This window comes from Odocoileus virginianus, chromosome 5, assembly GCF_023699985.2.
Source record: "Odocoileus virginianus isolate 20LAN1187 ecotype Illinois chromosome 5, Ovbor_1.2, whole genome shotgun sequence".
Lineage (NCBI taxonomy): Eukaryota > Metazoa > Chordata > Mammalia > Artiodactyla > Cervidae > Odocoileus > Odocoileus virginianus.
The window spans coordinates 31854962-31874455 of NC_069678.1; the positions used below are offsets into that span (position 1 = coordinate 31854962).

The following is a 19494-nucleotide window of genomic DNA, read 5'->3' on the forward strand; positions in this document are numbered from 1 at the left end:
TTTCATTTCAAAGTTCTGACTTGCCTGCTGCCTGTAACTGTTGGTAGTTGGCTGTTTATAGCTGAGGTGCTCTTGCACATCATAAAACTCCAGGTAAAATGCAGTACTTCTGGTTTCTTAGAAGTTAGTAAAATGTGATGTCAACCTCTTAAAATCCCTCCGTATCCACAGTAGTATAGTTGCCCTTCGGTAGAGTTGTGGGGATATATGTTGGTTGGTAGAATGGAAAGTTGAATATTAAAAGTAATAGATCTGGACTGTTCTGTTTCTGCTACTTACTACTTGTAAAAACCAATTCTTTAAACTTTCCTGAAACTCAGTTTTGTAATATGTACAATAAGGATATAGTATACACCTTACTTGATGCAGAAACTTGGTAAAGCTAAGAAGAGGTGATGTCTTTGAAAGCACATTAAACATAGTTGAGGGACTTCCCTGATGGTCCAGGGGCTAAGACTCTGTGCTCCAGTCTGGGGTTCAATTCCTTGTCAGGGAATTAGATCCTGCATGCCACAACTAAGGATCTTGCATGCCATAACAAAGATGGAACATCCCGCTTATTGCAGTGAAGACCCTCAGGCAAATAAATATTTAAAAGTAAATATAATTGATATCAGATGTAAACGTTATTTTGGTGTAATTATCAAAGATTTTCTGCAATGCAACATGTCTCTCTTCGGTTGTCTTGATCTGCAGGTTCCTTTACCTGATAGCATGTTAGCGATGATCTAATGGGGAGCCTTTGAGTAGAAAATAAGAAGGCTCAAGTCATTGCTGCATAAAGCTCTCAGGATCCAGCTGTGGAATCAGGTGGACCTGGGCTTGAATTCTGGTTCATCTATCAAGTTCCTGGGTGACCCTGGACAAGTCACCAGACCCCACTAAGGCTCACTGTTTCATTCATTTAAAAATGTTTGTTTAGCATTTACTTTGTACCAGGCACTATCCTGCATGCTGAGATGTAACGGTCAACACAGCAGTTCCTGCCCTCAAGGACTTTACATTCTAGTGGATAGTATACTAATACAGGAGCTGGCAATCTCTTGCTATAAAGGCCAGATAGTAAATACATTAGGTTTTGCAGGCCACATATGGTTTACGTTGCTTATTCATCTTTATTTTTTTAACTTTTACAATATTTTTAATAGTGTAAGAACCATTTCTAGCTCATGGCTATACAAAAAGTTGGTCATGGCTAAACTTGCCAACTCATTAAAATGTATATATGTATGGCCCAGGATCAAATCTAGCCCTGAACTTTACACACACACACACGCACACAAACACACACACACATACATATACACACCTCATATATTTACTTATAAATACACAGATACACAAATATATATACATAATAAACAAATATGTATGTATACATACATACATTTACTTATAAAGAAAAATATTTCCTTGAAAAAAGAATCTAAGGGTTATAAACAGAAGAATATAGGAGATGGAGGGTGCTTAGGAAGGGTGTTCTATTTTACGTAGTGTGGTGATGGAGAATCTCTGACAAGGTGTCATTTGAGCAGAGACATAAAGGAAATGAGGGAGAGACACACAGGAGTGTTAAGGGGAGTGTACTTCACAGAGAGAAAGAGTAACTTCAAAACTTGAAATAATAGCTGAGGGATTAAGGAAGCAAGTGATGAGAAATGAAGTCAGAGATGGGGTGGCCGCCAGATCATACAGGGCCTTCTGCATGGTAATGCCTTTGGAAATTCTGAGAAGAGGAAAAACCCACCAGGACTTGAAATTTAAACAATTGCATTGGCTGCTGTGTGGAGAATAAACTGGAACAAACAAACACAGAGATCTCAGTTGTTGTAATAATTCAGATAAAGATGGCTTAATTCAGGGTCCTTGCTGGTTGACGAGTGAGAAGTAATTGGATTCTGGAAATATTTCAAAGAAAGAACTGCCAGGATATGTTGATAGATTGCATGTGAGATGCGAAAAAAGAGAAGTGTCCAGAGTGATTTGAATGTTTGTGATCTGAACAATTGGAAAACTGTGAATGCAAATGGCCAAATAGTTATCTGGGAATGAGAAGAAAGGAGATTGATGGGGGGGTGTGTTAAATTTGAGACAGTCAAATGGTGACATGGAGAAGACAGATATAAAAGTTGGGAGCTTAACTAAGCCTGGGTTTGAAGATATAAATTTAGGAGTGGGTATTTATAGCCATAGGAATGGATAAAATTTTCTAGAAAGTCAGGGATTCCAAGGGCTGAATCCTGGGGCAATTAAACATTTAGCGATCTGGGCAATGTTAAGTACTTCATATGGTTTGTGTGTATGTGTGTTAGTCACTCAGTCGTGTCCGACTCTTTGTGACCCCATCGACTATAGCCTACCAGACTCTTCTGTCCATGGGATTCTCTGGGCAAGAATATTAGAGTGGGTTGCCATGTCCTTTTCCAGGGGATCTTCCCAACCCAGGGATTGAACCTGGGTCTCCTGCATTGCAGGCAGATTTGTAGAGTTTAATAAGGAATAAAAGAAATAGTGAACACTTGGCTAATGCTAGTTTTCTCCTGTCTCTGATCCTTCCTATTCCTGGGGCACAGAGATAGAGCTCTTGGTCTGCCTGAGCAGCTACATCTCAGGGAAGTATGAAATTCACTGGTATTTGTAGTTGCTTTCCTCTGTAAAGAGGCCCATGGATAATGCGATGTCGGGTAGTACTCATGAATATCTTTAGATTAATATGGTAAGAATATGAGGTTGAAAGCCTGTCAGCATCATCAGAATAACTGCTAATGAATGTTTCTGGAGGTTTTCAAGTCTTTGGTAAAAACTGCATTAATATGAGGCTGCTGTCAAATGACACATCATAAGGCATGCGTGAAAACAAAATAGATGCAAACACACACACCTTTCTCTCCTTTATCACTTAGTTACAACCAATTTTCTGTAAAATAGGATAATAAGGAAGCATCTTGGTGTTAATTACTTGGAATTGCAAAATTCTGTAGCAGATGCTTACTTTTACAGAAAATTTCTTAAAATTCTCACTCTAATATTTTATTTTTATATGTTGATGTGATATTTCTGTATATTATCTGTGGACAACGTAAATATAATTAAGGGATAAATGTTATAGTTTTTTTTTTTCTTTTGAAAAATCTTTCTAAAAGATTAGGATGTCAGTGGGAGTAATGGGAGGCCTAGGGTAGGGAATGGGCTTGTCTCCCGTGGTTCTCCTCACAAGATCAGAGCTGGGTGGGGGGGCCAGGTGCTGCAGTAGCCGAGCAGTAGAAGAGGGCGTCTCACAAGCTCCATATCAGAAAATGGATCAAGCTTTTGAGGAATAAGGATTCTTAGGGAATATACAAATTACAACTGGCAGGTAGGTGCTATTTTGTATAGCCAGTACAGCGGGTCTCAACTGAGGGCGATTTCTTCCCTGAGGTCACTTGGCGATATCTGGAGACATTGTTGGTTCTCACAGCTTAAGAAGTGCTTCTGGCATCTGGTGAGTAGAGGCTGGGGATGCTGCTGAACATCCTATAATGCAGGGCACAGACCCCCACAAGGACTTATCTCACTCAAATTGTCAGTAGTGTTCAGGTAGACAAACCTGTGACATCTATTACATTGCCTAGTCTAGTATAGGTGCTTGATATATGCTTTATAAAGGGTGTTTAAGTATCTGTCTCTGGGATATTTTTACTTTTTCCTCATTATTTTTCTCTTCCACTTAGCCATAATATGGGATCCAAATTTATTACTTGTTGAAAAGAATTTGATCATCCTCCTTTTATTTAAAATTATTAATTCGGTCAACTTGCTTTTCAAGTCTCTTTCTGTCTCTATATATAAATCAGTCTGTGTGTGTGCTCAGTCGTGTCTGACTTTTTGCAGCCCCACGGACTGTAGCCCGCCAGGCTCCTCCGCCCTGTAGGGTGCTCTGTCCGTGGAAATTTCCCAGGCAAGAATACTGGAGTGGGTTGCCATTTCCCACTCCAAAATATGTAAATTTATGCACATATAAATATATATTTATTTATTTCCTGACTCAGTGACTCTTCATAATTAAGAGGATACTTAACTCTGATTTGAAACTCCAAAAATGCAGGGCTTAAATTAGGGCCTCATATCCAATACTTTTCCAAAGATTTTGGTGGAGAGAAAATTTAGCAAGTATAAGTGAAGAAGTGGAGTAATATATATGTCTATATCTGTATGTGTGTGTAGATACATTCATATATGCACGTTTATGTATACGTCTATGTCTGTATTTTTTATGTGTGCATAAAATTTTAGTTTTACATGTAAATATAAATCTGTGGTGTATTCACATGTATATGTAAAACTAATTTTTTTTTTAACTTGGAAAGCTTTGGGTAGATCACTGGGGGATAACTCTCTAACCTTTACTTGCTTATCTTTCAGCTGATGGGTTAGAATTTCCATAAGTGCTGCCATTCCCATCTTTAGAAGGTATTACTTTTCTCAATGGGAACTGAGTTCCTAGAAATGCTGATTCAGTTTGGTGAGAAACAGGCAGCAGAGAAAGAGAAATGTCCTCCCTGGTGCCTCTTGGGCTGTTAGGTGGGGCCTGATGGATGGGTTAGTACCTTTCTCCCTCGGTTTCTGAGAGATGTTAAGCAGGTATCACGTGCCAGTTTAGATAAGCAAACTACACGAAAAAGGATTTGTAATGCTATCCATTATTGGAATTTTTCCTCTCCTTATTTGTTGGAGAAAAAGAGGGTTATTTTCAAGAGCTCCCTAGGTGAAAGCGGGTAGCTTTCATTTCATGCACTGTTCTAGTAATAACTTCCCTTAATCATCATGAGATAATGTCCCCAATCCAATTCCAACTGGCAACTTTTTTGTCTTAGTAAAAGGACAGCACAGAAATGCTACAAGCGCCAAGAAAGGGTTATTTCAGAGGGCAATTTTTTCTGCTGCTAAGGAGTCCATTTATCTCTTTCAGTTTCTGGTGGTGTTAGCAAGGACTAACAACCTGATAGAGTTTGCTATTGAGGCCAAAGGAGAATTCAGAGAAAAAAATTTGAAGAATCTATGCCCTACCTTACAGCACTTCACTTGTTAGCAATTATAATAACATTTAATATGTATTGAGTATTTACACTGTACCAGGCACTGGCCTAATTAGTCCTCATAACAGCCCCCATGAGTACTGTTATTAGTTCCATTTGACAGATGAGCAAGCTGAGCCTCTAGAAAGGCAACTGATCTTTTCAGACAGCCTGTGGCAGGATGGAATTTGAAATCAAGTCTCTGCCAGTAAAGTCTGAGCTCTTAACTCCTTGCTAATTAGCCACTGTGGGAACAAAACTTTAAAAAAATGGATTCTTATGAAATTACCAACAACATTCTTTTTGCTAATCAGTATAAAAGGATTTTTCACTTTCCATAATAATAAAGTGAGGATTGAAATGTTAGCTGGAGTCTACCAACATGTAACAATGTGGACTCATTAACCTCTAAAGGTAATATTTCTTTCCTGATCTTCATTAGAATGATTTTGCTGTGCTGAGAATGTCTCTGCTTAGTGGTTCAGTCAGTATGACCAGAATTAAAGTCCAAGCTTTGTCATTTTTCTGTTTGGTTGCTTGAGTTTGGGTTTTGGTTGGAGTGCTTAGAATATTCTTTTTCAAAGAGTCTGAGGTTTCATAAACTAGTACTATTTCATAGAGACACTTTATTTGCTTGGTCATAAGATTATTGTTCAAAGTAATGGAAGCTTTAGGTCTTAAATATAAAACTGGTTATGCAATTTGATTATAATACCACAGTTTGAATATAATCAAACCAATGCTATGTTTGAAATTAAATTTATGACTGGCTTTAGCTGTTTACTTTGAAAGGACTGATGAATTACCTGTGTCTTGGTATCACAAGCTCTATTATTAAAAGTAGGACTATACCTAAAGAGAGGTCCCAATTGACACTTCTCTGGGACGGCCTGAGCCAGCAGGTCTTAGATCCAGGCCAGGCCACTACTGATGTACCTCTGAGAATAGCTGATAGAAGTGCTAGGACCACCTGTCCAACCCCTTGGGCCATAGGTTCTTTCTTTCCTCCACACTGAATTTTGGGAGAACAGGAGGTGGCTGGTGGTTTACCTATGCTTTGGAGTTTTTTGTGTGTGAAGGTCCACTTTTTTTCTTCCAGCCCTACTCATGGAAAGAGAAAGTGAGCTCTTATCCAAACTAACACACTTGGCTTAAATATTAAACCCCTCCAAGCTTCAGTTTTGGGGAATAATAATAGTATTCACAAAGGGTTGTCTTAAGGAGGTAAATGAAATAATGTTTGTAAGTTTTTAGCACGGGCTTGGCATAGAGAAATTCCTCAATAGGGCCTCCCAGATGGTGCTTGTGGTAAAGAACCTGCCTGCCAATGCAGGAGACATAAAAGATGCAGGATTGATCCCTGGGTGGGGAAGATCCCCTGGAAGAAGGCATGACAGCCTACTTCAGAATTCTTGCCCGGAGGATCCAATGGACAGAAGAGCCAGGCGGGAAATGGTCCATAGGTTCGCAAAGAGTCAGACAAGACTGAAGTGACTTAACAGCAGCAGCAGCGCACAGGGTTTGACATAGAGGAATTCCTCAGTAAGGGTTAGTTACCCCTCTCTCCTCCTCAGTTTTCTAAGGAAAGGAGGGCCATCTCTGACAAGTCTAGTGAAAGAAAATCTACCAGGTCCACTTTTAGATTTGATCTTCAACCTTAACATCAATGATTTTAGAGCAAGATTTGTGCTACTATAGCTTCAGGGACACACCCATTCTTGAAAATACAGTTCTAGTCAGAAAACAATAACAGTGCTCCAGCATTATTAGAATATTCATAATATTTATTGGGATAGTGTCTGTTTACTAAATGATGTCTAATTCATGAAAGAATGTGCTACTCTGCCTTGACAACCTGATGATTCCACACCCCACCCCCCCAAGTCCATTCCTCCTGTTCTTTTTAGTAATAGAACTCCCTGAGTTTTGTGTCTCTCTGCTGCCCTGCTGCAGATTACATTTCCCATTCTTTGCATTTAAATGATATCATGTGACTAAATTCTGGCCAATAAGATAACTAGCAGGAGTGACCTCTGCAATTTTCAGGTCATATCCTTAAAATAGAGCTGTTTGCCCTCCATTTATCTTCCCCTTCCTAAGCTGAAATGCAGACGTGGTGAGGTCAGCTTCCTTTGATCTTGACCAAGGGCATCTCTTAGAGGGTAGCAAAGCATTAAGACAGAAAGAAACACGGTTTCTTGATCATCTTATGTAACGTTGCTGCTCCCCTCCCTTGAATTTCTCCCAGCTAGGATCAGTATGTGTAGGAGGAAAATGAACCTTTCTAATATTGTTTAAGCCACTGTTCTTCTAGAGTCTTTTAAGGCAATAAAACCAGTATGCAAATTATTATATAATAACCTTATGGAGGATGAATCTTGATGTGACAAATTTTATTAATATTTTTCATTTTTTGTTGATTTGCAGAATTAGTCATTAGTATTTACACTTTAGGTAGTTCGCCAGTAAAAATAGAAAATAAATCAGTTTTTGCTCCTAGTAGTTAAAGAATTTATGTGTTTCTAAATAACACATCAAATCTGACATGGTTTGTGTTGGCAATAACTAGTTAATACTGAAAGGCTAAGGTTTGCAATGAAAAAAGGAAATCTTATTTTATTTTATCTTTTAATCATAACTGATCTAAAAATAGATCAAATTGCAATGGATACTGTTGAGTATATACAGTTGATGACTTCAGTCAGATATTCTTGACTATAGTATGTTGATCACATGTCATGGGCAGCTACATTGTTATAACAGGTCAAAGATTATAGATATTTTATCTTCATAGATAATGTGGCCAATGAGAATGTCAAGCTGTATTTTCTCAATAAAATTGAAGGTATGTAATCCAGATGAATACAGGCTGTTTTATTTTTAAATTGAGGTCTAATAAATTTCATCAAACATTTAACAAACTTAACTGTCAGGCACATTTTATTCACCAAGCTGAAACAAAAATATATCAAAAAGATGGAGATTACCCCTCTGCATGGACATAGGAGAGGAATTGCCTTACAATCAGCCCCTGCTGAAGAGCATGGGTATAATAAGAAAGCTCTAACCCACCAGAGCAAATAATCACATGCCATGGGCAAGTCTGCCAGAGAATTAAAGGGCATTTGGCATAGAGCAAACACTGTTTTCCCCAAGCCAGATCTACTGCCTCTAATCCTGAGCACCGAGGAACAGGACGAGCAAACACAGCACAGTAGCTTCAAGATAACTCCAGGCAGAGAGCTGGCCTGACAGTGACATTGAAACAAGTGTCAGTTTGCCCTGATGATTGGGAACAGAGTAGATATTTAGAAAAACTGAATAATTTATACTTACATGGGGGCAGTTTTTGCATGGGTGAATTTCATCTTCTAATATAACTCTATAAATATTAACAATTATCTTATGGGCAGACAATACTCCCATGGTTTGGAACTGCCTTCTAGGCAGGTAATGTCAAAAGAGAATGACTTAGCAGAAAATCAAACCCTCTTACTCAGAATATTTTGTAAATTAAGGGTTGCATGTACCATGAAAAACAAGACACCAAGCTGGTTTTCAGAGAATCAGGTGCTTTTATGTCCAAGTTACAAATGTAATTTTCAAATGAAGCCAAATAAACCCACACCCTGGAGGTTGGTGTGATACGGCAAATTGGTTACTTTTGAGCTTCTCAAATGTTCTGCCAGACAGAAGCAGGGTGTGTGGTTTTAATTAGAGCCTGGAGAGAACCTTGCAGGACATGCTAAACACTTATTAAGAGCTGAATAACTGTAATAATAATTCAAATTGACCTCTACATAGGTGGCATGAATTTCCTGAGTGACCTTCAAATACTGTTGTAGCTAGGTCATGGGAAGTTAACTGCAGATACACTTATCCATGATTTTGGAAAGTTTTTTTCCTTAAAAAGAAATAAGTTGTAAGGGAAAAATATTTTAGTGAATATGCTACTTGTATATTATAAAATAACAAAACATATTCACTGATATATACAGCCAGTGACTGTCTCCATTCAGAAATAATTACTGGCTTTGTGTCTTGTAACCCTTAACATTTATCTCTAAAACTATTACAGAGAAAGCACTGTATTTTTCACTTCTATTCACTTCATTTTTACTTTGCTCCTAGTGTTAATTGTTCATACTTTATGCCAAGAACAGGACTCTTATTATTTGAACACCATAAATATAAAACCCAACCTCAATATAACATACAATAACTAACAAAGACCAGTTAGCCTTGGGTGGTCTAAACAAACTAAGTGACATTTGCTTTATGTCAGACAAAAAAGGCATTGCAAGGGGGTGGTGTGGAAGTTTTCCGAACTGTAAATTTAGTCTCTGGGGACTCTCCTGGGGAATGGGGAGGCCCAGGCCCCATGATAGCATAGAGCCTTTCTCTCACATGAGTCTCTACTTCTGAACATTCTTTCCTCATGCCCACCACCTGGAAGATGGATAACTGAAACAAATGCTCTTCCCACTTTCCGGAATGTTCAGTTGTTTCTTTGTTCTTTCTTTACTCACAGTCATAGTTCTATGACATCCTTGATAACAGCCTTAAATTTGTGTTTCAAGTTACTGGATATTATTTTGAATGGGATAATTAATGTCAAAGTTCTTTGAAAAGTTAAAGAATGTAAAGAAAGGTAAATGCAAATAAAAATTTGCTTTGAGGAGTTTATGATTCTTGAATTGCTTCTGGAAGAATAAAGACACATGTGACAGGTTTTTAATAAATGCTCATTATTTATTAAATATGGCATAAGCAGTGTGAAACATGATGGACAAGGTCTGGAGTCAGAAAGATCTGTGCCTGACTCCTAGGTCATCTGTTAAAAGGTTCATGGCTTTGTGTGCTTTAGTGATCTTATGTGTAAAACAAGCCTAATTAGACTTCCCTCAAGAATTGTCATTCTCAAAATAATGCTTATTATGTAATATGTACTCTGTAAAGGACAGTTGTTATTACTGAATTGCAATCGGGCGATGGGAGCACTCTCAGAGGTGACTCTAATCTGCCCTTTAGCCTACCATTGCTGTGGGGGAGTGTTTACTTTAGGTGAGCATTTAAATTCTTATTTCTACTAACATATAAATGAGATTGGCAGGTATGAGCAAAAGGGAATGCTGGGAAGTGAGGATAAGAAAATAAAAAAGGCACATTAAAAAAGGGGAAAGGTAACAAGGTACAACGATGACAAGATGGTAAAACATGCCATCAACAAGTGTCTCAAATCCAAGGACACTACAGCCACATAACTTTGCCCTTAACTCGAGATATGGATTTTTTTTTTAATTCAAAGCTTTCCATTTTAGTTTATTGATGTTCAAGTTATTATCTAATCTTGAGATGGTCTTCTCATATATGTAGTATTTTCAAGTCCATCCATCTATCCATCATCCATCATTCACTCATTAAGCTATGTAGTCATAGATATTCTTACTATGTGCTAGGAGTTGTACTTTTTTGTGGGAGAGGTAGATTTTTCCCTCCCATCTTTTTTTTTTTTTTTTTTTGCTGAAAATTTGGTTAATAGATCCTTTTGTTAAATTTAAAAAGCTTCTGAGTTAAAAATAATCAGAATATCTGGGAAATTAAAAACAACAACAGATGAACTATTACAAATCTGTAAACCAGTTAGTCAAATATGCGGAGTGAAAAATATGCTTGGAATGATTTCAACTCAAATAATTGCCTCAGAATAATTTCTTGAGTGTTTCCAGGCTACAGCAAATTTAAGAAGAAACAAATGGTGGGGATTTTTTTCCTCCCTTTTTGCCATTTTTTCTCTTTATCTTCACTCTTATGTTGTCACAGAAGAGCGGCCTGTCTGTCTCCCTGCAATGTGATGTTAGATGTGGCTGGCTGGGTCAGAGCAGGAAGGCAGAGATATTTAGCATGCAATATTTTCCATGTAGCATGTATCACTGTGTTTGATGAGACATTCATTTCATTAAGGGATAACTGGTTTGCACAGGGAGACAAGAGCATTAGGTAGGGGTTAAATTTGGATAGAAATAATAATGAGCTAAGCCTTGATAAACCATAACCAGCAACATTTGCACTCATCTCACATGCTAGTAAAGTGATGCTCAAAATTCTCCAAGCCAGAACTGTGAACTTCCAGATGTTCAAGCTGGATTTAGAAAAGACAGAGGAACCAGAGATCAAATTGCCAACATCTGTTGGATCATTGAAAAAGCAAGAGAGTTCCAGAAAAACATCTACTTCTACTTTATTGACAATGTCAAAGCCTTTGACTGTGTGGACCACAACAAACGGTGGAAAATTCTGAAAGAGATGGGAATACCAGACCACCTGACCTGCCTCTTGAGAAATCTGTTTGCAGGTCAGGAAGCAACAATTAGAACTGTACATGGAACAACAGACTGGTTCCAAATAGGAAAAGAAGTATGTCAAGGCTGTATATTGTCACCCTGCTTATCAATAACTTCAGATATGCAGATGACACCACCCTTATGGCAGAAACTGAAGAAGAACTAACGAGTCTCTCGATGAAAGTGAAAGAGGAGAGTGAAAAAGTTGGCTTAAAGCTCAACATTCAGAAAACTAAGATCATGGCATCTGGTCCCATCACTCATGGTAGATAGATGGGAAAACAATGGAAACAGTGACAGACTTTATTTTTGGGGGCTCCCAAATCACTGCAAATGGTGACTGCAGCCATTAAAGTAAAAGACGCTTGCCCCTTGGAAGAAAAGTTATGACCAACCTAGACAGCATATTAAAAAGAAGAGACATTACTTTGCCAACAAAGGTCCATCTAGTCAAAGTTATGGTTTTTCCAGTGGTCATGTATGGATGTGAGAGTTGGACCATAAAGAAAGCTGAGTGCCAAAGAATTGATGCTTTTGAACTGTGGTGTTGGAGAAGACTCTTAAGAGTACCCTGGACTCCAAGGATATCCAACCAATCCATCCTAAAGGAAATGAGTCCTGAATATTCATTGGAAAGACTGCTGCTGAAGCTGAAACTCCAATACTTTGGCCACTCCAATACTTTGAGTCAGATGTGAAGAACTGACTCATTGGAAAAGACCCTAATGCTGGCAAAGATTGAAGGCGGGAGGAGAAGGGGACGACAGAGGATGAGATGGTTGGATGGCATCACCGACTCAATGGACATGAGTTTGAGTAAACTTTGGGAGTTGGTGATGGGCAAGGAGGCCTGGCGAGCTGTAGTTCATGGGGTCGCAAAGAGTCGGACATGACTGAGTGACTGAACTGAGCTGAACTGAACCAGCAATAAAGCCATTTAACTTATATTACTGCATTAATGTTGGGTTCCTTTTTGAAACTGAATCTCGCCTGCTATCTTTTGAGTTAACTGAGTAGATTACTGCTTTATATACTGTTGAGCAGAATGCATTTTCTACTAGTCTGTCTCCACTTGTGGAGGAATTTCTCTTAAGTGATGTGGGATGCATATAGCTACTGTAACAGCTCGCTTTCCAGGTTTTCTCATGACATACAATCTCACAGAAATCCAATGTTTCACATGCACCTTCCTATCAGTACTATACATGGAAGGAAGTTTCTACCTATTCGGAGACAAATGGAAGTGCATTAAGGGAAGGCAGAAGGTCAGAAGGGTACTTTGGAATATTAAAACAAAAATTCTTACTAGGGAACATTTAATCACAAGTAGATAATCTTTCTCAAAGGGAATGCAATGTATTTGTATCATTTTCCTTGACAGTTAACCTTTTGCATTTTATGCTTATGACATTTCTGTCAGGCACTCTGTGTCCTCCAGTTGAAGTCAGGAGTCTTTGGACACAGTTCAGAAAATAGCTAGTGTCTGGTAGGGAGCTTGGTGCAAGGCAGTTTGGCAGAGGGAGGCATGGAGAACCTCAGGGTAGCCGGATAGCAAAGAAGAACCTGGCAAGTGAATGACATAGTTCCTTTGGACTTTTTTTAGGTGCTTGGGGTGTCTTTGGCTGTAGGTATTTTATGGAGGAAAGCAGCAGAAGTGACAGAACAGGATTTCTAAGCCACCAATAATCTGTGCACATGGGTGTTTGGATTGAGAAGTCAGAGCCGGACTTGCACCTGTGTCTACAATCAGGAAGTAAATGGTTCAGGGGTCATCCTAAGGGCTCATTTGGGAGGCAAACTGAAACCCTAATTTGAACAAAGTGATTTAGAAGATGTTCAATATAGTTTTTCTCCTGGGAACATTTCCTCCTGAGGTATTAATCAGGGCACCAGGCAGAGTGCTCATGAATATTGTTCCAGAGCTGAAGTGTGACTCAGAAACAAAAACCATGGAAACCCACTTAGTTTCTGAAACGTTGCCTCTCTCTGAAAGGAAAAACGGAGGATAAATGTGCAGACAGACTTTACTTAAAGGTTATGTGTGAGTCAGGGAACCTATGAGTGTTTTTTAATATGATAAAGAGTCATATAAATCTATAAAATGATGCATATACGAGTGAAGTCATAGCATGGATTGGAAATTAAAAATTCTGTGCATGCGTGCTAAATTGCTTCAGTTATGTCTGACTCTTTGCAACCTTATAGACTGTAGCCTGCCAGGCTCCTTGTCCATGGGATTCTCCAGGCATTAATACTGGAGTGGGTTGCTGTGCCCTTCTCCAGGGGACCTTCCTGACCCAGGGATCGAACCTGTGTCTCATTAGGTTTTCTGCATTGGCAGGCAGGCTCTTTACTACTGCTAGCATCACCTGAGAAGCCCAAAAATACTATAGAGAATAGCTTTTACAGGATTTAACTTTTGGAAAATTTTGCTGTGGATCCTGAATACAATTTGTTTTTGTGATTAGGACTCTTAATTTGATTTTATATTCTGGCTCTTAAATTTTTAGCTGTATGACATAGGGCAAGCTAGCCTCTATAAAGCTCACCTGTTAAATGTTATCTGTCTCATTAGGTGGTTGTGAGAATTCAAGAAATAATATAAATGAAGTGCACAGTACAGTGCCTAGTCTACAACAAATGTTCTGTAAAAATTATCTGATATTATTAACATTTTAGTCTTCAAACCATAAAGAAAACCAATCAATTATTTTCCAAATGGAAAGAATCGTAGTTGGGGGATAACCTCGGACTACTCAAAGAAAAAGATTCTTTGTATTAGCATAAAGAAAGGCATGGGTTGCCATTGCCTTCTCCAGGGGATCTTCCTGACCCAGGGATTGAACCCAAGTCTCCTGCATTGCCCTGAACCACCAGCGAAGTGCAAAGAAATACGTCTTGGCCGTAAGATGAAAATCTCCAAAGCTCCAGGCACTGTCCTTATTTAAATTATTTTTGATTCCTATTGAGAAACAGTATCTGATGTTTTTTGCACACCTACCATGTATCAGGCACTCTTGAAGTTGCTTCACTCATCCCAGCCCTGTGAAGTGGCTTATGATGGTCCGCTATTACAGACAAGGAAACTGAGGCCCAGAGGGATGAAAGAACATGGCCAGGCTTATGAACTATGGTTGGCAGAACAGAGATTTGAATGTCAAAGACCATGCTTTTTTGGTTGATCTCATGAAGCCATGGAAGTAAAAGAAATGCACACTTCTTGGGTAGTTTGGCTTTGCTACAGACTCTGAGGTAATAGCAACATTTCTATTTTGATGTTCCTATTAAAATCTTATCCTGTAGCTGAGAGACCTGGCAGATGGCAAATGTTACCCTAAAGCAGGCACCTAAGTTAGTGGTAAATCGCATCCAGGGATGGAGATACCTCCTCTGCTTAGGGAAAGAAGATGTTTCTGCCTAGTTCAGCCTCATTGGTTGGTTCAGAATGGTTCAGCCACTCAGAGCTTACAGGAAAATGTACTGTATTTAGCAGTAATAAAAGCTCCTTAAGTACTGTGGGTGGTTGTTTCTGAAAAAGAATGAATTTAAAAACACGCACCTGATTATTTAGCAGCTTTAGAAATATCTGTGAAGAAATTGTTCAGTTACCAGGTAAAGCTGCTTTGGAAGGTGATTTCTATAATGCTGGGCAGTAGCGGAGGCTGCTTAATACCGTCAAAGCACAGATAGGTATTTTTTTGTCTCTGTATGTTGCCTTAGAACGTTCTGTTCCCTGAAGACTTTAAATAAGATAGACATGCCTTTATGGGTCACAACAATGTAAATTCTTTACTAGATCTTTGCAAATACCTCTTTTTAAGCCTATTCCTTAAACAATGCAGTCTGCTCTTAGGTGTCAGATGTTTCACTGCTTTCCGAGCATTTATACCTACAGCTCCCTATTAATTTTACAGCTGGAGAGCGTTGAACCCGATTTGTTCTGAGACCCAAATCTATCCTCTACTGGCTCTGTGATCTTAAAGAAGTCCCTTATCCTCTCTGAGTCTATTTCCTCATCTTTGAAATGGAGGTGTTGATTGTTTCATTCTAGGATTGCTGTGGATATTAAATGACTTAATGGAAGTCCAAGTGCTTTATAAATTGTACAAGGTCATTTAAGAACCAACAGTTACTGCTATTATTATTTCTACTTGAGGATTAAAATCATTTGCTGTTAGTAAAGGAGCACTGATGGGTTAATGACATTCTAAAGATCTAAAATAAAGCCTCAGTGAGATGCCAGAAATTGGATAATAAACAGACATTTAATTGGTAATTTAACAAAAACATTAACTGGATGCAGAAGAAGGTCCCGAGTGTTGTAAAGGCTTTTTAGAGAAGGGAGAACCAAGGGACATTACATGCTTCAAAAACTTCCAATAAGATCCCGCCTTTTCAGGTCACAGAGGTTGCTGTGTGCCATTATCTTATAGGCAGCATTGGATGGTTTCTTATTTTGCCACTTCCTAACAGTGTGAGTTTTTAATCTCTCCTTAAAAAGTGAAGATTATAATACCTGCCTTACAGGGTTATGAGAATTAAATGGGATGATATATGCAAAGGGCCCTGTGCATAATATGACTCAGCAAATACATTTTCCTTCTCCTGCCTCTTACTTCTCTCCCTCGTCCTTCTTTTTCTTTTTCTTTCCTTCCTTCCTCCCTCTTCCCCCTTCTCTCCACTTCCTTCTTTCTTTATTTGGTCACTTAGGAGCTGTAACTAGGCAAGTCACTACCAAAACTACTAGAAGCTTATATGCTTCTCAGAGCATTCAGGCAAAGCCTGAAAGCAATCAGGAGAGTCCTAGTAAATTCTCTGGGATTACTCAGAAAGCAGCCAAACTTGTTAATGGAGTTTGAGTATACGTAGCCACTTCAATTATCATCAGATGCAGAGAAAGTTGGAGGTGTTCAGTATATGGAAAGACTTCAAAGAAGGGGCTCTGAGGGAAAGCAAGGAGCTATTTGTGCCGGGTGAGGGTTTACAGGGATTAAATTCAGGGTTCCTTCAGAGATAAGGATTGTGTATGGAGGAGTGAGGAAAGCAATCATCAGCGAAACCAGACTTTGTTAGGAAGCTTTTGCTAAGAGATGCTTTACGAATAATCAAGTTTTCCAAACTGTAGAATTCATTTATTGAATTATTTTTTGAAGTATATCCCATCTGCCATTCAGAAGCAGATGTGTCTTTGAACAAACAGCTAAGAGGTTTATAAATATAAACATTTCAGGGACAAGATATAACTTAAAAAGAAATTTTAATTTAAAAAACATCTGAATAAGAATGAACAGTAAATGATTTTAGCTATTAAATACACAAGTGTATGAAATTAAGCTAGTAAAATAAAAATCAGTTGAGAAAAGAAAGTTTTTTTCCATGTTGTCAATTTTAGGCCTAATGCAATCTGATTGCACAAAGTGGTATGTTTGGACAAAAAGTGGTTTAGCACAACTACTGGATACTTTTATTTTCTAGATCTTTCCTATGGTCCTCACTAAAGATAACAAATCTGTAGTGAGCAAGGTTTTGAAAGTTACCTATGTTTTAAAGATGTCTAGGCTTTAAATTATTGTCATTATTATACCACAAAAAAATTCCATCTTTTTTTATGAGTGGTTTAAAAAATGATTTTGACATTTCTCATATCTCTTTCTTCTATCTTATCTATATTTTGTACTAATATTAATAATCCCATCTTATATTTGAGTTCTCCAGTTTTTTCATGTCCAACACCTCATTTTAAACCATGCCAATTAAAAAACTTTATTTGCTATGTCAGAAGTTGCTGACGCTTTACTATTGATAATTGTAAATTATGGGCAGGGAAGGACATTGAGAAGTGAAGTCAACCCCCGTGACCAACCAGGGAAGTAGAAGAGAGAAAACAGTAGTGATGTAGTCCCGTAGTCTCTTCTCTTCCAAAGTAGCATGGCTGTGACTGGGGAGGGCCTGGGAAGAGGTGATAAGGGGGAGCATGCGTGCACACACCCTTATAACCGTCACCTGTCCTAAGGTGAGAGAGAAGGTTGAGGCTGTGAAGAATTGTTTTTTGATCTCCTGCTGAGTTCAAGTAGCTGCTAAGAGTTTAACACATGCATTTTTCATCTGTTCAGTAATTCTGAAAGATAGATGTCATTAATACCATTTTGTAGATGACAAAATGGGCTCAGAGAGCTATGAGTAACTCACCCATATGTATTTTAAAAATGAGTTTCATGGTGCTATGTGTTGGGGATGTTTACAGCAAAATATATATTGTTGCTTTGTGGTGTGTTTTCATAGTCTGTATCAGAATTCCAAATGGAAGATCTGATTATGCTCCTAAAAAAGAGAATGGCTTTGATACATTCAATCTGGGACAAAGTCAAGATAAAGGTAGTTGTGGAGAATCTCAGAGAGGGCCATACCTGAGGATACTTTGTTCTAGAACCTGGATCTGGTGCTGGTCTTGTTGATTCTGCTTCTTCATCTCTTCCTGCTCTTTTCCACTGCTGATTCCATCTAGAAGCCATTTCTCCCTCAAAGCCTTTTTCTGATATCAGGAAACATAAAGATATGTTCTTATATCAGTCAAATATTCCAAAATCTCCAAAAGCAAATTCCAAATGCTTTCAAACTTACTATTTTTAATAGTGGAAATATTAAAGAGAATTTTTTTTCTCTTACTGCCTTGTCTGAGTAAAGTTGATAGTTTCCTACTTTGCAGCCTTCTTGACCCTCTTCTAAAGCCAGTGTTTATGTATCTAAGTCCTATGTATATTCTAAGGTCTAGCTCAGGTCCTATTTCTTTTATGGAGATCTCTTTCCTACCCCTGCATCCCTTTCCCTCTGACAGACCCACTTTACCCTCAGAAAACTCTTTCTTCAGAATCACATAGCATTGTATATCTACATCTGCTGCTGCTGATGCTGCTGCTAAGACACTTCAGTCGTGTCCGACTGTGCGACCCCATAGACAGCAGCCCACCAGGCTCCCCCGTCCCTGGGATTCTCCAGGCAAGAACACTGGAGTGGTTGCCATTGCCTTCTCCAGTGCATGAAAGTGAAAAGTGAAAGTGAAGTCACCCAGTCGTGTCCGACTCTTAGCGACCCCATGGACTGCAGCCCACCAGGCTCCTCCGTCCATGGGATTTTCCAGGCAAGAGGACTGGAGTGGGGTGCCATTGCCTCCTCCAATATTTACATCTGCTGTATGTTTACTGTGTGTTTAACATTATATAGGAAACGTATCATGGTAGTGCCTTAATATTATTTGTTTGGTTGATGGGTGTATATCTGATGTCAAAGTAACAAGTTCCTTGAAGTCATTTGCTATGTATCCCAGTGACAATACACAGTGACTGCTCAAAAAAAAAAAAAAAAAAAAAAACTTTTGTGGAATTGGTGGGCAAAACAAGAGATGGCTTTGTATCTTAAAGGGCTTCCCTGGTGGCTCAAATGGTAATGCATCTGTCTGCAGTGCAGGAGACCTGGGTCCAATCCCAGGGTTGGGAAGATCCCCTGGAGAAGGAAATGGCAACCCACTCCAGTACTCTTGCCTGGAAAATTCCATGGATTGAGGAGCCTGGTAGGCCACAATCCATGAGGTCGCATAGAGTCGGACACAACTGAGTGATTTCACTTTCCTTTATTGTCTCTTAAATGAATTCAGTGATAGGCTTAGTCTCTGTGGTTGACATCTATTGTTTTACCTGCCCAGCACCCTTTCTTTCTTCTGAGAACCGCTTTAGGTTCTAGATATCCCTTCACTTCAGCCCCCTACTTGTCCCAACAATATAATCCACAAAATTCATCAATCTCTTTAAATATTGGTGAGTTGAACTCCTGTCAGCTTGAACAAAACAAAAATGATTTATGTTTCATCAAATGGAAAAAATGTCTCCTTGAATTTGCATGAAAGAATTACATTCCTGGACTTGAACCTCAGAAGACAAAGCAAATGAAGACCTACATTTCAGAGAAATTTTAGCTAGCATCTTGTCCATGTCTCAACCAAAAACTGTTAAATATTATCTTCAAAGAGTTTCAGTTTCTCTTTTTCTCCCCGAAGAAAAGTGCTACACTATATATCTAATCCACTTTAAAATTATTTGCTC

The 19494-nt window shown here is 38.7% G+C and overlaps 1 protein-coding gene across 1 annotated transcript in view; it reads right to left on the reverse strand.

The window, feature by feature from the left end:
* The window catches only part of PALMD (palmdelphin), a 55970-nt gene that overhangs the window by 9352 nt on the left and 27124 nt on the right, over positions 1 to 19494 (reverse strand). The window contains exon 3 of the mRNA XM_020911955.2: positions 17806 to 17930. Within this exon, the coding sequence (XP_020767614.2) occupies positions 17806 to 17930 (125 nt within the window). The remainder of the gene's footprint in view (positions 1 to 17805; positions 17931 to 19494) is intronic.